Genomic DNA, 19622 nt, shown 5'->3' on the forward strand with positions numbered 1-19622 from the left:
AGGCGAAATTCCTCAGGCTTGCAGCTTTGGATGGGCAACATTAAGCTTGATGAAAAAAAAAAAAAAAAAACATTCCTGATTAAATTAGGACCCTTACATATTTTTTTGGACTTAAATTAAATCTTGAGATTTTTGGTAAATTGGACATCGATTCACAGTTTATAAACAAGTTAGATATTTCCTGGTAATCTGAAACATTCCCCGAAAGAATTTTGGGGACGATAATGATCGTTATCATAATAGCAGTTATCTTGATGATGAGGATGAGGATGAACCATAATGTTGACTGTAATGATGGTCATGATGATTACAATGATTGCAGTGGCACCCTCTGTTAGTTTTTCTTGATTTATTTTCACCAAGATGTTTTCCAACTGCCCATCTCCTGATTAAATTAGAACCTTCATATGTTTTTAGAATTAAGATAATTTTTGGGATCCTCGGGAAATTGGAAAAAGATTCATTATTTATAAAGCAAGTTAGATATTTTCTGGTGACCTGGAATATTCCCCGAAAGAATTTTCTTGGCAAAGTACTATCAGCTTAGTAACCTTGAAGAGAGAAGAGAAAAAATATAATAAAACGCACGGCATAATTTGTCCTTCTGTTTTGTCTGTGTCACTGCATTTAATCAGCTTTTATTTGTAAGCAGGGAAGCGGAACAGAATTTATCAGGCGAATGGTGACGGATCTTTATTTGATATTTTTCTTTCGTGGCTGATACTGTTTTCAAGTTTCTTTATTTTACCCGGCTTTGGATATACTAAAACAGCGGTATATGTTTGTTTGTATCTTTTTAAAGAGTATTTTTCTTTGTTTATAAAATTTGTTACATCAATGTTCTATGTCCGAAAGGAAATTTTTCAGTTTCTCTTCTTTCGGTTTGATTGGCTCTCGATTTATAATAAATGGATATAAAAAGGAGGAGCGGGGCTAAAGTTAGTCAAGAGGATTATCCTAGAAAAATTTGATTGAACTGAGTTTTTCGTGTATTTGTTTCAAAGAAAGTAAGAGATTCATGGGACGGAGCAAGTGAAGCTCTGAAGAGACTGAGGCAGAGGATGAGGTTTTGTTGCTTTGTTGACCTCAAGAGGTTAAGTGTTGCGGTGAGTTGTCAGTAGCAGCAATGTGAGAACTCTGGGTACTTACCGGTTATATAATAGACACTATAAAATTTCGACACGAGAAACTGGTCAAGTAACTTCTTTATACTGTCGATCATTTGGATGGAAAAGATCAGATGGGATAATAACCGGTTAGTAAGTATTATATTTTCATCATATTTTGTTTTATTTCATTAGCTTTATCAAAAGTTTGGGCTATATATTTGCACATTAGGGGGGTGGCTGGGGGTAAAGCATAGCAGATATTATATACAGCAATGATTAGTTTACGCATTTAATATATTCTATGCTTTACCCCACCCCCCTTATTTTCAAATATGTAGCCCAAATTTGTTTCTATACTACTATACATTCATCATATTTTGTTTCATTTCATTAGCATTAATCGAACTTAACATCCCTAGTGTCTATTATATAACCGGTAAGTACCGAACTCTGATATTCTTCAATACCGTTTCCAGGTTCATGGAAAGCTCAATAATTTGAATAAGTTTCATTATCAAACAGTTCGTGGTAAGGAACTGTAGTAAAGAGCGACCCGGCTCAATAGTAACTGAAACTCTAAAAATAGAATTTTGATACCAATAGTTACATAAAAAAATAGCATTTTAAAGCTGATTTTAAATATATAACTTTCATCAAGATTAGCCTTACCTATCAAATGTTACGAGCCTGAGAATATTTGCCTCATTTTAGAAAAATAGGGGAAAACACCCCCTAAAAGTCATACAATCTTAACGAAAATCACACCATTAGATTCAGCGTATCAGAGAACCTCGTTGTGGAAGTTTCAAGCTCCTATCTACAATTTTAATTAAAAAAAAACAAGTTTTTTTTTAACGGGAAGTAACGAGCGACATTAAAACCTGAAACGAACAGAAATTACTTAGCATATGGAAGGTCTGCTTCCTCATCAACGCCCCGCTCTTTACGCTAAAGTTTTTTACTGTTTTAAAAAGTAGAATTAAGAGAAAGAGTCAAACTAAAAAAAACTTTAGCTTAAAGAGCGGGGTGTTCCAGTTAAAAAAACTTGTTTTTTTATTTAATTTCTGAACGTTTTTGAAACAACGCATGTTTTCATTTTGGCTACTTGACTTTTTCGTAATTTTGATCGAGTGATTTTGAGAAAAAAGAGCGGGGGAGGAGGCCCAGTTGCCCTCCGATTTTTTGGTTACTTAAAAAGGCAACTAGAACTTTTAATTTTTTACGAATGTTTATTTATAAAAGATATACGTAACTTACAAATAAGCTTACGTAACAAACTTTTGTATCATGTTTTTATTACGTATATGAAGGGATTCACCCCCTCATCAGTACCTCGCTCTTTACACTAAAGCTTAAATCTTATCTCAATTTCTTAAGAATGACCCTGAATCACAAAAGCCGTAGAATAAATAGTTGAAATTACAAAAAATGCTTTAGCGTAAAGAGAGGTATTAGGAGGAGGTGAGCCCATCATAAACGTAATAATTTCTGTTCGTTTTAAGTTTTAATGCTTCTCCTTACTTTCAGTCGCAAATTTTTTTATATTTATTTTTTCATTGTTTTTTTTTAAGTAATGCTAGATAATCCTGCTCTCCCTTCATGAAACTTTTCTTCCCCCATGACAAATTCCTCCAAGGAAAGTTCCTCCAACATATCCCCCTCTTCTCAATTCCCCTCCTCAACCTAAAAATCCCCCAGAAAACGTCTGTACTCTTCCAAATAACCATTACTATATGTAAGCACTGGTCAAAGTTTGCAACTTGTGGCCCCTCCTACGGCGACTGTGGGGGAGTAAGTCGTCCCCAAAGACATAGTTATAAGGTTTTTTGACTACGCTAAATAAAATGGGTATCTCAGAATTTTGATCCGGTGACCTTGGGAAAATAATTAGCATGGGAGGGGGCCTACGTGCCCCCTAATTTTTTGGTCACTTAAAAAGGGCACTAGAAACTTTCATTTCCGTTAGAATGGGCCCTCTTGTAAGATTCTCGGACCGCTGGGTCGATACGATCACCCCTGGGAAAAAAAAGCAACAATCAAAAAAACAAATAAATAAACCCACACCCGTGATCTGCCTTCTGGCAAAAAATACAAAATTCCACATTTTTGTAGATATGAGCTTGAAACTTCTACAATCTGATGGTGTGATTTTGGTTAAAATTCTATGATTTTTAGGGGTTGTTTCCCCCTATTTTCTAAAATAAAGCAAATTTTCTCATTAAAATCAGCATTAAAATGCTATTCTTTTGATGTAGCTATTGGTATCAAAATTCCATTTTTTAGAGTTTTGGTTACTATTGAGCCGGGTCACTCTTTAGTACAGTTCGTTACCACGAACTGTTTGTAAATGTAGAATTTCGCATTTTTTGCCAGAAGACGAATCATGGATGCGTGTTTATTTGTGTTTTTGTTGTTTTTTCCCCCAGGGGTTATCGTATCGACCCAGTGGTCCTAGAATGCCGCGATAGGGCTCATTCTAATGAAAATTAAAAGCTCTAGTGCCCTTTTTAAGTGACCAAAAATGCTAATAACTATGTCTTTGGGGACGACTTATTCCCCCACAGTCCCCGTGGGAGGCGTTGCAAGTTACAAAGTTTGACCTGTGTTTACATATGGTAATGGTTACTGGGAAGTGTACGGACGTTGTCAGGGGATTTTTTGGTTTGGGAGGGAGAGTTGAGGTGGGGGTGGGGTTACGTTGGAGGATCTTTCCATGGAAAAACTTCTCTTGGGGGAAGAGACTTTCAATGAAAGGGAAGCAGAATTTTTTAGTATTATTAAAAAAAAAACAATGAAAAAATAAATATGAAAAGTTTTTTTCTACTGAAAGTGAGGAGCAGCATTAAAACTTAAAACGAGCAGAAATTATTGCGCATATGAGGGGTTTACCTCCTCGTAATACCTCGCTCTTTACGGTAAAGTATTTTTAGTAATTTCAACTATTTATTCTACGGCCTTTGTGATTCAAGGGTTATTCTGAAGGAATTGGGACAGAATTTAAGCTTTAGTGTAAAGAGCGAGTTATCGATGAGGGGTGAATTCCCTTTTATGCGCAATAAAAACATACGAATATACAAGTTCGTTACGTAAGTTAATTCGTAAATTACGTATATTTTTTACTAATGAAAATGTTCGTAAAAAATTAAATGTTCTAGTTGCCTTTTTAAGTAATCAAAAAATTGGAGGGCAACTAGGCTTCCTCCCTCTCTCCTTTTTTCTCAAAATCTTCCGATTAAAACTATGAGAAAGCCATTTAGCCAAAAAAAAAAAAAAAAAAAAAAAATTAAAATGCAAATTTCATTTTAATTATTTATATGCGGAGAGCCAAGATCAAAACATGCATTAATTAAAGAACGCCCAGAAATTAAATAAAAAAACAAGTTTTTTTTTTAAATGAAAGTAAGGAGCGACATTAAAACTTAAAGCGAACAGAAATTACTCTGTATATAAAAGGGGCTTATCCTCCTCAACGCTCTGCTCTTTACGCTAAAGTTTTTTACTCTTTTAAGAAGTAGAGTTAAGAGAAAGGGTCAAACTTTAGCGTAAAGAGCAGGGCGTTGAGGAGGAAAAGCCCCTTTCATATACGGAGTAGTTTTTGTTCGTTTTAAGTTTTAATGTCGCTCCTTACTTTCATTTAAAAAACGTTTTTTTTTATTTAATAGTTCCTAAAATCCATTTGAAACCGTGGAAATTCATTGATAAGCTGAGGTTAGATACCTTTCTTACGACACTCAATAAGCAGGCTGGCTAAGAGACTTCGTTGTTTCAGTTTTCAACTAGAAAGGATGGAATTCATCCTATGTAGTCAAACATTGAAAAGAAAAAAACTGAAGTTTTATCAAAACTTTCCTTTTCGAAATGATGCCCAAACACGAAACTTTTAATAAGATATATTATTCGTATAAAAACGTAATGTATTAACTTATTTTCAAAACGCATCGATAAAGCATGAGTGGCTTCTAGGTACTTAAGTTTGCTCACTCATGACAATAAACCACAACTGAAACTGTAAATAATTGTAGAAAAAAGGCTTTTCTTTTGTTACTTTCTTTAGAACTCGCCTAAAGACTGGTTAGCTTAAAAAAGGGGGTTTCCTTACGGAAGTCAAGAGCGAAATCGAAACTTAAAACGAATAAAATTATTACTTTACCAATTACGCAAGATGTATCTACTTAACAAGCTCAAATAAAATGTTACGTGGTATTTTTGTATATTTGTAGAATTTTAAGGACTAGAGCGTTACTGAAAACACAAAGCCGGCGCGAAAATGGTTTCCTAGGAGCGGAAAAGTTCATAGATGATCGGCAGAAACAACAAACTCATTTATAAGGCACTCAGTAGCATTTCATCGACCATGATACTGATAACTCTTAAGTGTGCAAAAGGTTCTTCAAAAAACTCAACCAGCTTCAGTTTTCAGTAAAATGCTAGATTTAAGAATTCTACAAATATAGAGAATTTTCGCGAAAAAAGGAGACACACATTTTTATCTTCTCTGGGCAAAATTGACATTTTTGGCATAAAATGGCACGAAACGGCATTTTTAAGTTCCACAATCTTTTCATACTTAAAAGAAGCACTAGGCATTGTGAATTTCATTCAAATGAACCTTCTCCGAATAAGACCATTGTTTGATACGGCCGACTCTGGGAGAAAACACAAAAAGGTGACATTTTATTCAATGTTACTCATTCTAAGGTGGGGGAGGGGGGGGGTGTAAGTCTCTAGTTATGGGTTTTTGACTTTGGCGATTCCAGCGGTGTATTTTTTTCTTGTCTCCGGCATTTTGAAGCTCTTTTTTCGAATCCCCCTTATTGCAATAAATTTTCGTTTTTAAGTTGAATCCATAGTTAGGTGCAGAAATGAATCCTGTAAATATTTTTCTTGTTGTATTAGGTTCTCTGAGGCTTTCTTATTTGAGGGGACAAGCCTACTTGTTTTATTGGGAAAGTGTCAATCAAACTGAGACGATAAAACTGCACTTACTAGTCAATGCATTAAGTCAACTCTGGGATAGATCTTGTCTACTCAATTTCATTCTGCTGACTGGAATCAAAACATACTTTCATAAGGAAACATACTTTCTCAGTTTGATTATATATATCACCTTGATTAGGCTTTTTTTGGCTTATATTTGAGACGGAAGGGGATCGCTGTAATTAGTTTTGCCCTGGGCACCAGCAAACCTACGAACGTCTCTGAAGGTTGTTATACTTATTGGTATCTCGATCTGTTACCAAAATAAGACATGAGAAGGTACCTTCTTTTGTACTACCTGCCCCTTTTCCCTCCAAAGGGATTGATCAATATTGTTGATCAACAAGCTTTTGCCTAAAAAACCTTATGCGTTTCTGTCATGTCATGAATTAATTTCAATTGAATTTTGAATGAAACACCGAGATGGTAATTTCCCTGAACTACAGCCCCCCAACCAGCGCCTGGTGCAGCTTGTCCCAGTCACCCCCCTGGAACACCTCTGACAACCTTTACGGCAAACTAACTATTTTCCTTTCTAAAATGATAAGAACAAAAATAATTTTCCCTCATGATACCAATTTCGAAATTTACCGCTTAAATTTGACCAACAAAATTGACAAACAACGATTTCAGTTGCAGATCGTTTTCGTCCACTGTGTTGATCAACAAAACCTTTAGAACATATTAACTATCAACATAGTCAACTATTAAGACCTTCAACATATCAACTATCAACCACTATGTTTTTAGCTAGAACATATTGATGATTAACAATGGCTCGCCGGAACAGATTGTTGATCAACAATGTCGTCAGATCCAAAAGCTTTAGGGAACTAAATAGCCGTCTCTATAAACCTATGTTATTTCTGTTATATTAAAAGTTATAGTCGAAAATGAAAAAAAAAACTGCTAGAGTTGAACATATTACAGCTCCTTACCACTTTTAAGAAAGGTTCAGACAGGAGAGATTTAATTTGTCCTGAAAGGTATTTCTATCTAAAAAAAAAAAAAAAAAAAAAAAAAAAAAAAAAAAAAAAAAAAAAAAAAAAAAAAAAACACAAACAAATTTTAGCTCATTGAGGTCTAACGCACAATAAGTGAATAATCAATTTAAAAGGTTTCAAAAAACGCTTTTGAATGCAATTCAATCATTGCAATTGCCCCTGGAACGCCAAATATTATAAAACTGAAATACAATATTGAACATGAGGTTAGTCTCGAATTCAGTCCCTAAGTCCAACAGTGTTGAACTTTCAATCAATCAAATTGAATATTCCGTCCAATATGATTTAAGATCCAAATGTATCTCTTGATATAAGACCGATCTCAGCGTCTGGTCACCACCTTGGGTCCCAAGTCACCAATTTTATGCATATGGAATAAGTCAAATTACAAATTCTAAGGATCATCAGGATCTTAGTTCAAAGATATTCCTATATAATAAAGACATTCCGCTTAGTTACACACTTTTTCCAATCCCAAACGTTGCCTACTTTCTGGAGAGTCGCGCAGGATATAAGCCAGTCAAGAATCAACCGAATGTAATGAATTTGTTTAAGACTAGACCCTTACTAAAAGAGGTCACGAGAAATGTTTCAAGAGAAATGGTCAAGAGGGCACAAAATTCTTTCGTTTTTTGTTTTTTTTCTTTTTTTTGAGCACTATCAGTGCTAGTCACAGTAGATATTGTAGCGAACTTCCAAGTTTTTTTTTTATCTCATACGCAAACCAGTGCTAGTAACTGTATAAGATCTAGGGCCGAACTGGCCATCTATGATAAAAATTTCTTGCTTTTTCACTTTATGTAGTTTTAAGTTCGTTTAGATTTTCTCCTTGTTTCTTAGCGTTGAAGACGCCTTATGTTATACAGGCGATATATATGCGTCGTTTTAGCTTGTTTTTTCCTTCTACTGATCGTAATCTTCTTTGTTTTTTTCATTTTGAGATTTCTCTTTGTTTTAGTAACTATGTGAAAGAGTTTTACTACTGGTTATTTATGTTGTGATCAGTTCAAGAAAAAGGTGGAGCTCTGAAAAAAAAAATAAGCTCAAATTTCTACCAAAGTAAAATAAAAGATGACGCATTACATTACAACACCACATATTAATTATCAGTCAAACCTCGAAGAGGAATCTCAACGACATAAAAAACTCGGTTTTCTAATTCAATATTCCCACTGTTAATCACATAAGTCATAATAAAAAAATGTTTAAAAATTGCTCCCACTATACCTTTGCTACACTAAAATATTATAGAAACTAAGTTACAATAAAATGAAAGTAAAGTTGAAATTATACATTAAATGTAGTGCATAAAAAATTTTTTCCGGGTTTGTTTTACAGACTTGGTCAGATTGGCTTCTGAAGGTTTTAGAATTGCCAAAAAGCTGTTTGATTTCGGTTGTGATTTTAAAAGCTCTGTATTTAAAATCTCTCAAGTGGATATCCTTTAAGTTATTCATTCTATTGACGCAGTTGACATTGAAAATAAATGTTCTTTGGTTTTCACTACGGATCTACTGGGCGTTCCCATCCAAAAGAAGCTGAAACAAAATTGCTAATTCTAACTTAAGGAAGTTGCGAATTTCCCAATTTGAATAGACGTAAAAACAAGACATTTAAGGATAATTAAATCGTTTGTGGTCATTGACAGTAAGTAGAGAGCGACACTTGTCAGTAATAAACGAAAGTCATAAGAACAGAAGCTCAAAAACAACACACACTACTACTACAGTTACTAATATCTGACCGAAGCACCAAGCCGGCTCAGGCCAACCCAGCTACGTACGCTCCTTCACCCTCCCAAATAATTATAATAAAGACCTTAGTGCAATTAAAGACTTGTATTATTTCAATATTAAAATAATACATACTAAAAGGTAATTTACCGTTTGTACTAATTCCGCTTCTTTACAATCAGCTATTCGAAAGCAGTTTAAAATCAGCTCTAAAAAGTTACTTTCGTTCAAGAAAGTTACTTAGTCTTAGTCCCTCTAAACGTTTAATATAGTGTTGGTGTAAAACTACGAAACGCAGGTACCCAATATAGGCTGTGGATACAGTCAAATAATATTTTATGAAAAAAACTGTTATATATTATTTCTAATATTTCGGATACGATTTCAGGTATATAATTTGCTTATTAATTGAAATCCAACATGCTTGGAGGTACACAGGATCAGGGGCGTAATTTACTATGGGGCAACGGGGTAACTGCCCACTCCAGACTTAAGTTTGCTCCCAGACCTAAGTTCCCCCCAGCTAAAATTTGGTTTCTGCAAAAAATCTTGTCAAAATTATGATAACCCTGCATACTTCAAGTATCGAGTGAAATAGGTCAGTTTTCTTTAGTATATCTTTGCCCTTTTGGTAATATTTGCCTCATTTTTCAGTTTCACTGTCATTTCCAATTGAATTGGGAAAACTGGCTCCAACTTTGCCCCCTCCCCCAGGATTTTGACGCAATTACACCACTGCGCTGGATGCTAATCTGGAAAAAGTCCAAGACTTTAATGTTTAATATTATTATCCTATTTCAATCAAAAGGCTCAAAAAATCTTTGCCTTGTAGGTATTTTGCTATTAAGTGCAAAATCCAGGCCGAAACTCTTCGGCCTGGATTTTATTTTATCAGTTCTTGCAAAACTCAGCCAGCAAAATCCAACCACCGCAAGACCTAATCTGGTAAAAGTTAATTCTCGTAAAATTAAGCTCAGAAAAGTTCACATTGGAAAAATTTACCTGTGTGAAATTCAGTCCAGCAAAATCAATCATGTTAACAGTTTGTTGCATGGAAAGTTAGTTCAAACAAAATTTACCTTGTGCAAACTTCAACCTGTGTGAAACTGAACCCCCTGAAGCTGATTCAAGGAATGGTAACTTCCGTCAAAATTATGATGGATGTTGATTACGGAAGGAAATTTACGAAAATTTTTAAAAATAGCAGAAACCCCTCAAAAATGGTGTTGGATCGAAATAACTTGCACCATAGGAATTATCATAGCGAAAAACACTTTTCATCTTCATCAAATCACATTTCGACATCATGATCAACAAGGAAAATCACTTTTTCGCATGGGAGTTAATGATTTGTCTCCGTTTTTTTCTCCAAGGGTAGTTGCATCGAACTAGGGTCATAGAATGTTGGGAGAGGGCTTATTTGAAAGGGAATAGCCATATTTAATGTCTTTTATAAGCAACAAAAGATAATATTATAGCAAACTTCGATTTTTGACAGAAACTGCATCTTCGTACACAATATGATACAAAACATATCGTTTGACAAGAGATGATTTAACACAATTTTTTTAAGAAAACCCTTTTCAGGAGCATGATGTACTATTTAATTTACTACAAAAACATGAAAAAAACTGAATGTTTGGCAGTGAGGCCATCATTGACAATGTGGTTTGTTTTTTACCAGGTTCCAGCTTAGAAAAAGTGTATGATATATTTGCATCATGTAGTTAATATAGTTCCTGGGAGTCCGGTATTAAAAAAAAAACTTCTGGCGTGAATTCAATTCCTTCTTCTTGTTTATTCTTCACAGAACAATAACTTTTAAAGTATCTGTATTTTCCTGGGAATCAATCTGAGAAAATTGAGTTTCGGTCGGTCACTAATACTCAGCCTGCAGCAAGCTTGTATAGTTCTGACTCTCGCTATCGCCATGTTCGTTTTGTATTAAACTTGTCCAGCTGCTTTGAAGCTAAAAATGTTACGACTATTTATTAGCTATACTATTATACTAAGCAGTAAACTGAATATGTTCACGGCTGTAGCTCTTTTTAACGTGCCTACTAGGACCATCTGATATCTCATATCTGGCTTATGCGGATGACCTTCTTCTAATTAGTCAAACTGAGTCTGGTCTTGCCCGTTCAGTGAAGTCAGTTACTTCTGCTTTCCGTGATATCGGCCTGTACCTAAATATTGACAAGTGCGAGTTTCTTGTTTTCAACGGTAATAATTGTTCAGAATCACTATTCTGCGATGGTTTTAGTAATCCTCGTGTTAAATCGTTTCGTTGGCTTGGTATAACAGTTTGCGATTCTATGAATGCTCTCCGGTCTCGCGCTGTCAAAGATACTTGTGATAAGCTGAGGCTCGGTTACTCTAAGATTGTAGCAAATCGTTGACACCATAGGAAAGGAGCGCTAACTCGACTTTACTCAAATTTTTGTGATCATTCTGTGCTCTTCTGTTCTGGTATTAGGCCACTTCTGTTGACTGGTGATCTAAAACGTATTCGCATAAATTATTACCGGTGCTGCAAATTTCTTTTATATCTACCTCGTTCTTACCGGAATGCAAAACTGGTTAAAAAGTATTGTGCGACAGATATCACTGGTGCTTTCAAAAAATTATCTGCGAAGCTAGCTATTGAAGCGCTTTATAGGCTAGGATGTTTTCATCGCCTTATCCGTCTTTTTTCTGTATGTGATTAAATTTGTTTCTTTTGTATTACTTTTGCTGTTTTTTTTTTGTATTTTACTCCAGTTAACCTCTGGTTTTGTGAAGTGGGTGATAAATAAGTTATGATTATTGTTTGGTATAGAGCAAACTCGGGTAATCTCATCAATAACTAAAAGCTCTAATAATTTACTTAATACTGGTGAAACATTTATTGGTCGATACGAACTACACTTATTTTTATCTTTTCTTTTCTTAGGCCCTGGGGTCACAATACCAGCATAAAAAACATGAGGAACTAACCAACTATTGAATATTATCTGGAACAGTATTCCCACGATAGTGTAAGAGATTTTAATGTCCATGTACTAGATGCATGCCACACAACTGTTCAACTCCACGTGAATATTTCTTTTTAAGTTTCATAATACATTGACTAATTTTCTTGCGTTTATCATGAACCCTGGATGAGATTCATAACGGCCCAAGACCATATCCAGCGCAGAGGAAAACTCATCTTGTAAAGTAGTATGAGGGGGTGAGAACTCACTTGTGTAATATTTGGCCAATTCATGTTCAAAGGATGAGGTGCAAGGTGAGGCATAGGTATTGCCACAATCGTTCCAAATACGATACTAAAATTTAGAAGTTTTACGTGCTCGTACAAGCTTGGAGCTAAGAGACCATCTAGGAATTTCAGATGCAACGTGTACTTTATGTTTAGGTACAACAGCAACTTCAGCACATAGCATGGTATTGGTAATCTCAGAACAGTATATGTTTAACAGAATCGGGTTTTTCACTAGCTAATATATCTGCATTCTGCTGAAGGAGCTGGAAGATATTTTAACTTTCGTCAAAATGCTGTCAAGAACACTTGAGTATGAAGTTAAGTCAATTTTGTTCCATTCAGACTTAGAATACCAATTTCTTTTACTTCGGGACATATTCTCAGCATGAGTGACTTCGATTGGGCAGGTAGTGGGAAAATGATAAGGGAAAATGATAAGAAACTGATACGCCGTGGTCAACGTGACAATTATTGGGCACTTTTATATTGTTAGAACAGAGAAAGAAATCGCAGAGCTAGTAGAGCCTGAATTGTGGACATAGGTGAAGGAGCAATCGTTCAAGACAGGTTGCAGATCAGCAAAAGCGGGTAAAAGGATTTTACCCTTGCAGTCTTTGCATTAGCACTATCATTCAGATCACGATTAAAGTCTCCTACAACGATCACCTGAAAATGCTTATCTAAACATTCCCTGACAGAGTGTACTAGTTTGGCGCATGCAGCAGTAAATCCCTCTTTTGAGGCAAGATCACGGTAGTCGGTTGGAAGATAGACGGAGAACACGTCAGTATCCCCAGTTTTCACAGCTATATAATGTTCGTCTTCACCAGCCAGCTGGGTGGCAAGGTGAAAAATGTCAAGAATGGCAACTTCGCCTGACTGTGTCCCTCTTTCCGAAGAGATAGCAGGCACAGCAAATAGCTGGATGCAGTCAGTTAATTTCAGTAGAGAGACAGAGGAAGCTGTCAGGAAATGCTCCTGTAAACATAGCACATCATTACAGCATAGTGCACTTTCAAAAAAGGGCAGTTTTCAATTAAACCGCCATTTATATTCCACGAGCACACCTTTAGCTGAGGAGTTACCATTTATTTCCCATTAGTTTCATTGCTAATAGACATTTTATGCTTTAGCGGGGATGGTCATCAGAACCCAACAATGGACATTTCACACCCTTAGAGCAAGGGTTCTATCTTGAGTTCTTGTGGTCATCTGCGCAGCGAGAACAGCGACTTATGTTTTTACAGGTTTGAGCTGCATACCCGTACTGTTGACAATTATAACGTCGCATTGGTAAAAATTTGTACTCCTTAATTTGATGTTTCTCATAGCCAAAGGTCAAAGTACATTTGAGAGCTTTCAGTAGATCAGCCTTACTTTCGATAAACAACTTATACGAACGAGTGTTTCGTATCCTTTCTACTTTCTACCAATTCTCAATCATACTGCACAGATCTGTGTCCGTGGCATCATCAGGAATGTGGCCTACAATGCCAAAGTGCAAGGGGGATTTTAGTTTTGCATCTTTCACGGCGTTAATAAGAGTAGTCACAGCTTTCTTGTCATCGAGACCTTTAGGTGGTTGTTTCAGAATTATTGAGTACGTAGGTTTCATTTGACGAACATCAGAGGAGCCCTGAGACACTTTACCATGCTGAAGTTTCAATGAGGTTAAGTGTTCCTTGAGATCATCAACAGTACTACAGACTTCATTGAATTTCCTGGTGAGGGTTGCAGTAATTTCCCCAGGGCTCGTCGGCACATCATCGGGCTAATAAACTACAAACTTTGGTAGCGTAGTTTCTTTTCGTCATAATGCCGAAGAGCCCTTATTAAATCGGACACAATATCCTGTGGCTTTACGTGATCAAAAGCGCGAGTAGTCATGCTAGCTAGCGGCCAAAGGATTTCCTTGGTTTTTAAAAGTATATCGGGTTTGTAATGTTGCGCAGATTTCGATGCAATATCATTGTTTGCATTTCCCGCCTTATTAGCACAAAAAATAAAGTTGAAGAAAGGATTGTATATTAATTTCCTCTCGCGGGTCAGTTCCTATTCCAACAGGGGATATGTTGTAACCAACTTCTTACTTCTCTAACAAAATGGGAAGTACGGGCCACGGTGCACCTATCCCCAGCAGTTTAAGTACAAAAGTACGGCCAGCACTACGGCGCTTCTGTACCGTTCCCACTCCCTTCTGCAAAGTTAGAAAACTCGACCATTTTGATCCTTTTTTTTTCGCTAAAAAATAGCAGGTTTTTAAAAAAAAATAACAAAAAAACACTATTTACTATTTTTCTTGAATAGCTATCGCAGATATGTTGTCTAATACATCACGCTAATTAAATCTCTTTCTTCACGTCTCTGTGCTTGTTAAGTAAGTAAATCCCAGGGGATTTAATATTCAAGTATTTAATAAACATTCAATTTACAGAAAAAAAAAATGTCAACATCAGTTAAATAAGACAATCGGATTGTATACGTCTCTAGGGAAAGCCACGCAGGTAGAACCCTTACTTTATTGAAATGTTATTATCCAGAAATGATTGTCCGACGCTAATTTTCAGGTGGTAGCAGAACGTTCAAGTCATTTTGTCGTTTACCATATGCTAAGCACAACAAATCGTGATCAAAATAGGTGTACGGAGGTTGACGCCCACAATTCGAAAGTTTGTCCTTGTGATTTATGTTGCAAACATGAGTTTCAGTTTCGGATTCGCTTATGACCTCATTAGCAAGTGGGTGACGTCGTAAAAAAGACAAACCAATTCGTTAGGAAACTGTGGAGCTGACAATACGATTTGACCATGCAAGAAGCAATCTCCAAATGAATCACCTTTATTTGCTACTCTTTTTTCGAGATTATAAAGAACTCAGCTGTGAATAAATGCAACATTGAAGCTTCCGAATGACAGTTTTTAGAACTTGCACTGTTTAAAGCATCTTTGTAGGTTAGCTCTGGATTCTGTGCCATAGGTTGTTGCTGCCAAGCATTGTGAAGGCCTTTGGTTTTAATTCGCTGTGATTCTCGCTTTTGCCTGTCTTCTAACTTAAGATTTTGTTGTGCTTGGTTTTTGTTTGTGATTCGTTCTGATTCTCGCTTTTGCTTGTTTTTAGCCTCACATTCCCCTATGCTTCGTTTTCATTTGATTCGTTGTGGTTCCCATTTCATTTGTCTTTTAATCGCAGATTTCGTTTTACTTCATTTTCATTTTTGGCTAGTTGCGATTCTTGCTTTTGCTTTTCTTCTAACCGCAGACTTCCCTGTGCTTCACTTCTGTTTTTGATTCGTTACGATTTTTCCTTATACTGTCTTCTAACCGCAGATTTAGTTGTGCTTCATTTTCGTTTTGCCGCCGGGCCCCAGCACTCGGCACGCGGCAGGATTCTATATATGGATATTCATTGTTGCTTGTCTTCTAACCGCAATCAATTTGCTGTCTTTTCATGCTAAAATCTTTTCAGATATATTTGATTATAAAAGCAAGCCCGATTTCTAACAACGATATCTACTAATCTTCAAAATTTTGTTTTCTTTACTAAGGTTTTTAAATTGTTGTAATCTCTTATTAAAATAATTACAAATATTTCCAGCCGCCTGGCCCTGGCACTCGGAACGCGGCAGGCATCTATGTATGGATTCTCATTGTCGCTTGTCTTCTAACCGCAGATAATTTGCTGTCTTTTCATACTGAGTCTTTCCAAAGATATTTGTTTATTAAATCACGCCCGATTTTCAACAACGATATCTACTAAGCTTCAAGATTTTGATTTTCTTTTTTAAAGTTTTTGAATTGTTATAATCCCTTGTTAAAAACATGTACAATTAATTTTGCAATTATCAGTTTTTTGCTCTTTACGCAATTAGCGTCTTTTCCTCAAGTGTCTGTTCAAAGATATTTGGTTATTAAAGGAAGTATTTTTTCTTTTTTTCTTTTTAGTTTTTTACCTTTTTTAGTTTTTTTTTAGTTTTTTCTTCTTTTTTAGTTTTCTTTTTCTTCTTTATTTTTTAGCTTTTTCTCCTTTATTAGTTTTTCTTTTTTAGTTTTTCTTTTTATTATTTTTTTATCTTTTTTAGTTTTTTACTTTTTTTCTTCTTTTTTAAGTTTTCTTTTTCTTCTTTGTTTTTTTAGTTTTCTTTTTTTTTAGTTTTTTCTTTTTTAGTTTGTTTTCTGTTTTCTTTATTTATTTTTTTTTTAGTTTTTAGTTTTTTCTTTTAGTTTTTTTAGTTTTTTACCTTTTTCTTTAGTTTTTTCTTTTTTTTAGTTTTCCTTTCTTCTTTATTGCCGGCCTTTCCGGCCGGCTTCGCCGCCGGGCCCCAGCATGGCACGCAGCAGGCTTCTATATATGGATTCTCATTGTCCCTTGTGTTCTGGGTCCTGGCAACGCTATTTCATTTTTGGATCGAATTGATGACGTAAATTGGACATTCCTAATCTTGCCCTTTCTCTTTGAGCCGCAAGCCTGGTTTTGCGTTGCTCTGGTGTACCTTTTTAGTGACATTGTAGGATAATTATACACGCATTGCTTTTGTAATACAGCGACACGCCTTATTTTTTTACTATCTCTATTAGCCGCAAGCCTGGACATGAGGTTTTTCGCGTTGCGGACATGACGTCATATATAGATTTATTCTTTTATTACATTTTTTTCGTTCTTTTAGTTTTTTTTAGTTTTTTTATTTTTTTTTATTTTTTTGACGTCATATTTTAGTTTTTTCTTAATTTTGATTTTTCTTTTTTAGTTTTTTTCTTTTTTTCTTCTTTAGTTTTTTTTTAATTCCTTCTTTTTTCTCTTTTTTAGTTTTTTTTTTTTTTATTTTTTTTTCTTTTTATTTTTTTGGTTTCTTACCTAATTTAGTTTTTTTTATTTTTTATTTTTTATTTTTTTTTCTTTTTTAGTTTTTTCTTTTTTTCTTTTTCTTTTGTTTTTGTCTTTTTGTCTTTTATTTTAGTTGTTCTTTTTTAGTTTTTTTCTTTTTTAGTTTTTTCTTTTTCTAGTTTCATCTTTTTTTAGTTTTTTCTTGTTTTTTTTTTGTTTTTTTGTTCCCATGTCACTTTTTTAAGTTACCATACCTTTTTTAAGTTCCCATGGTCTAGTTTATGACTAAACAGTGTTTCTTTCAAATTCTTTACTAGGTTTCAGCCATATCCGATGAAACTTATATAGTCCCCATTTATAATGAACTATTTCGATCCTTCATGTATTTCTTATAGTATCTTGTCGAAAGATAAGCGTGTATAAAAATTGCATTTACTTATTACGTTAATGTGAAATTCTTATTGACCCTACTTCACCTCCAAGTGAACGAGGAGATAGAGTCAGAACGACTGTGCCTAGTTCACTTAAAAACTAAAAAAATTTGCATTTTTTCCTTTTTTGCAATCATTCCTTACCTTTTTTTTGTTACGTTCGTTATTTAATTTTCATACTTTATTTATTATTTCCGGGTAACTTTTCTCATTCACTATATGCCAGTCTCACATAAGTCTTTATTAGATTTCTTGAATTTCGTATCTGGGTATGAATGTTGGTATCGTCAAGATTGCCTTTATGGTATGTGTCCAGTCAGTCTGGGGGGTCAGATCTGTCTATGTTTTTTTGTACTTAAGGATGAGAGCAGTCCACCGAGCTTCCGTCTGTCCACCCGAATCAATGTGGTTAGCTGTTTTAGCTCAGAGCTATGCTCTGTTTGATTTCCTGGGGTGAATTATAGAATATATGCCATTTCAAATTCTAGTAAGTTACCTGAGACAAATCCTGGTAGATATCCTGATCCTAAACGAAGTTTTGTAGATCACCTTAGCCAAATTGTGGAAGATCCCAGATATAAAAAAACATGCTTGTCTTGTACCTGAAACCAAGAAGTCATTGGGAAAAAAGATAGAAAAAGTAAAACAAAGCATACTTATTTATATCAAAAATAAAAATTTTACCTGACCTGAATTCTGACTCATTCCCTTCGCCAAATATATTGTAGATTCCCTTAACCAGCCTCAGGTAAAATTCTTTTGCCAAGTCCCAGGAGATTATCTTAGATAGACTTAGCGAATTCCTAGTAGGAATTGACTAGAAAAAATTCTAGTAGGAATTGACTAGAAAGTCTAGAAAAAGATAGATTACGTTAAATTCTAGTAGGTTCCCTGGATAATAATTAGATAGGTATACTATAAGTCTGTCTATAAGTCTAAACATTCTAGAAAATAAAAGGATAGACTTAGCGAAATTCTAGTAGGTTCCCTGGGTAACTACATAAAAAAACTAGTTTTTTCAACTGAAAGTAAGGAGCGACATTAAAACTTAAAACGAACAGAAATTACTCCATATATGAAATGGGTTGTCCCCTCCGCAATCCCTCGCTCTTTACGCTAAAGCTTTTAATTGTTTTAAAAAGCAGAATTGTGGCAAAGAATCAAACTTTAGCGTAAAGAGCGAGGGATTGCGGAGGGGACAAGCCAATTCATATACCGAGTAATTTCTGTTCGTTTTAAGTTTTAATGTCGCTCCTTACTTTCAGTTAAAAAAACTAGTTTTTTTATGTAATTTCTGAACGTTTTTGAATTAATGCATGTTTGATTTTGGCTCTCCACACATAAATTATTAAAATCAAATTTGCATATTAATTCCTTTTTTGGCTAAATGGCTTTCTCTTAGTTTTGATCAGACGATTTTGAGAAATAAGGGGTGGGGAAGGAGGCCTAGTTGCCCTGCAATTTTTCGGTTACATAAAAAGCCAACTATAAATTTTAATTTTTAACGAATGTCTGGTAGGTTCCCAAGGTAATAATTTGATTTTGTAAGAACGGTTAAGGTGATAGTTGGTTTTTACATGTTTGGAATCAACATAAAATTTAAATCTTCTTTCTTTTCTATTTTATCTGCATTGAACAGAACCATTTTCTTTGTAATTTTGGCCAATTGCCTTAAATATTCAGATGTTTGACGCTTTTGTTTTTATGGCAATATTTTATTTACGTCTATCACTTTATTAATTGAAATTTATTCAACCCTTTATTATGATCAAAATGGTAATTTGATTCGGAAGTGTACTGACTTATTGGAATGCTGTAATAATAAAATTTTAACTTAGAGCTACAATAAGTTGGCAGCAAATTTAATTTCTTGATATTTAAAGCTATTTCAGTACTCTCTCTGGAATTAGTCGCTCTTAAACTAAATGGTTTCTGAAGGTCTTGATATTCATACAAAATATTTTGTGCAGGGTTGCAACTATGAAGGATACAGAAAGAGCACAATCCAGGAAATGAAGTTTATTCTGATGTCCCCTATAAATCCGAAGGAAGCATATACAGCTGCTGAAAAGTCTAGAAATTCGCTAAGCTCAGAATATTCAGATGATTCGCTTCTTGAAAATGCAGGCAAGTTAACAAAAAGTAGGTAAAAATTTCTTTTTCTCCAGTTTAACTGCTTTTTTTCTAGTTGATACATGACAAAGCCAAGTCATAACAGATAACGGTAGATTTTGTCAGGCAAAAAACTCGCTATGGTTCAGTTCAAACGTAGCTTAGCTTTGTTATAGAATGCTAAGCAAAAA

The 19622-nt window shown here is 34.8% G+C and overlaps 1 protein-coding gene across 4 annotated transcripts in view; it reads left to right on the plus strand.

The window, feature by feature from the left end:
- Window positions 1-793: 793 nt before the first annotated feature.
- The window catches only part of LOC136032304 (proton channel OtopLc-like), a 94724-nt gene continuing 75895 nt past the window's right edge, over window positions 794-19622 (plus strand). The window contains exons 1-2 of one of the 4 annotated variants that reach the window (XM_065712589.1): window positions 794-1259; window positions 19290-19446. In XM_065712589.1, coding sequence (XP_065568661.1) covers window positions 1227-1259; window positions 19290-19446 — 190 coding nt within the window. In that variant the 5' untranslated portion in view covers window positions 794-1226. Of the gene's footprint in view, window positions 1260-14934; window positions 15019-19289; window positions 19462-19622 lie in introns of those variants that run through there. The other 3 variants (XM_065712588.1, XM_065712590.1, XM_065712591.1) reach the window with 3 other exon arrangements.

The sequence above is a fragment of the Artemia franciscana genome, chromosome 10 (genome assembly GCF_032884065.1).
Source record: "Artemia franciscana chromosome 10, ASM3288406v1, whole genome shotgun sequence".
Classification (NCBI taxonomy): domain Eukaryota; kingdom Metazoa; phylum Arthropoda; class Branchiopoda; order Anostraca; family Artemiidae; genus Artemia; species Artemia franciscana.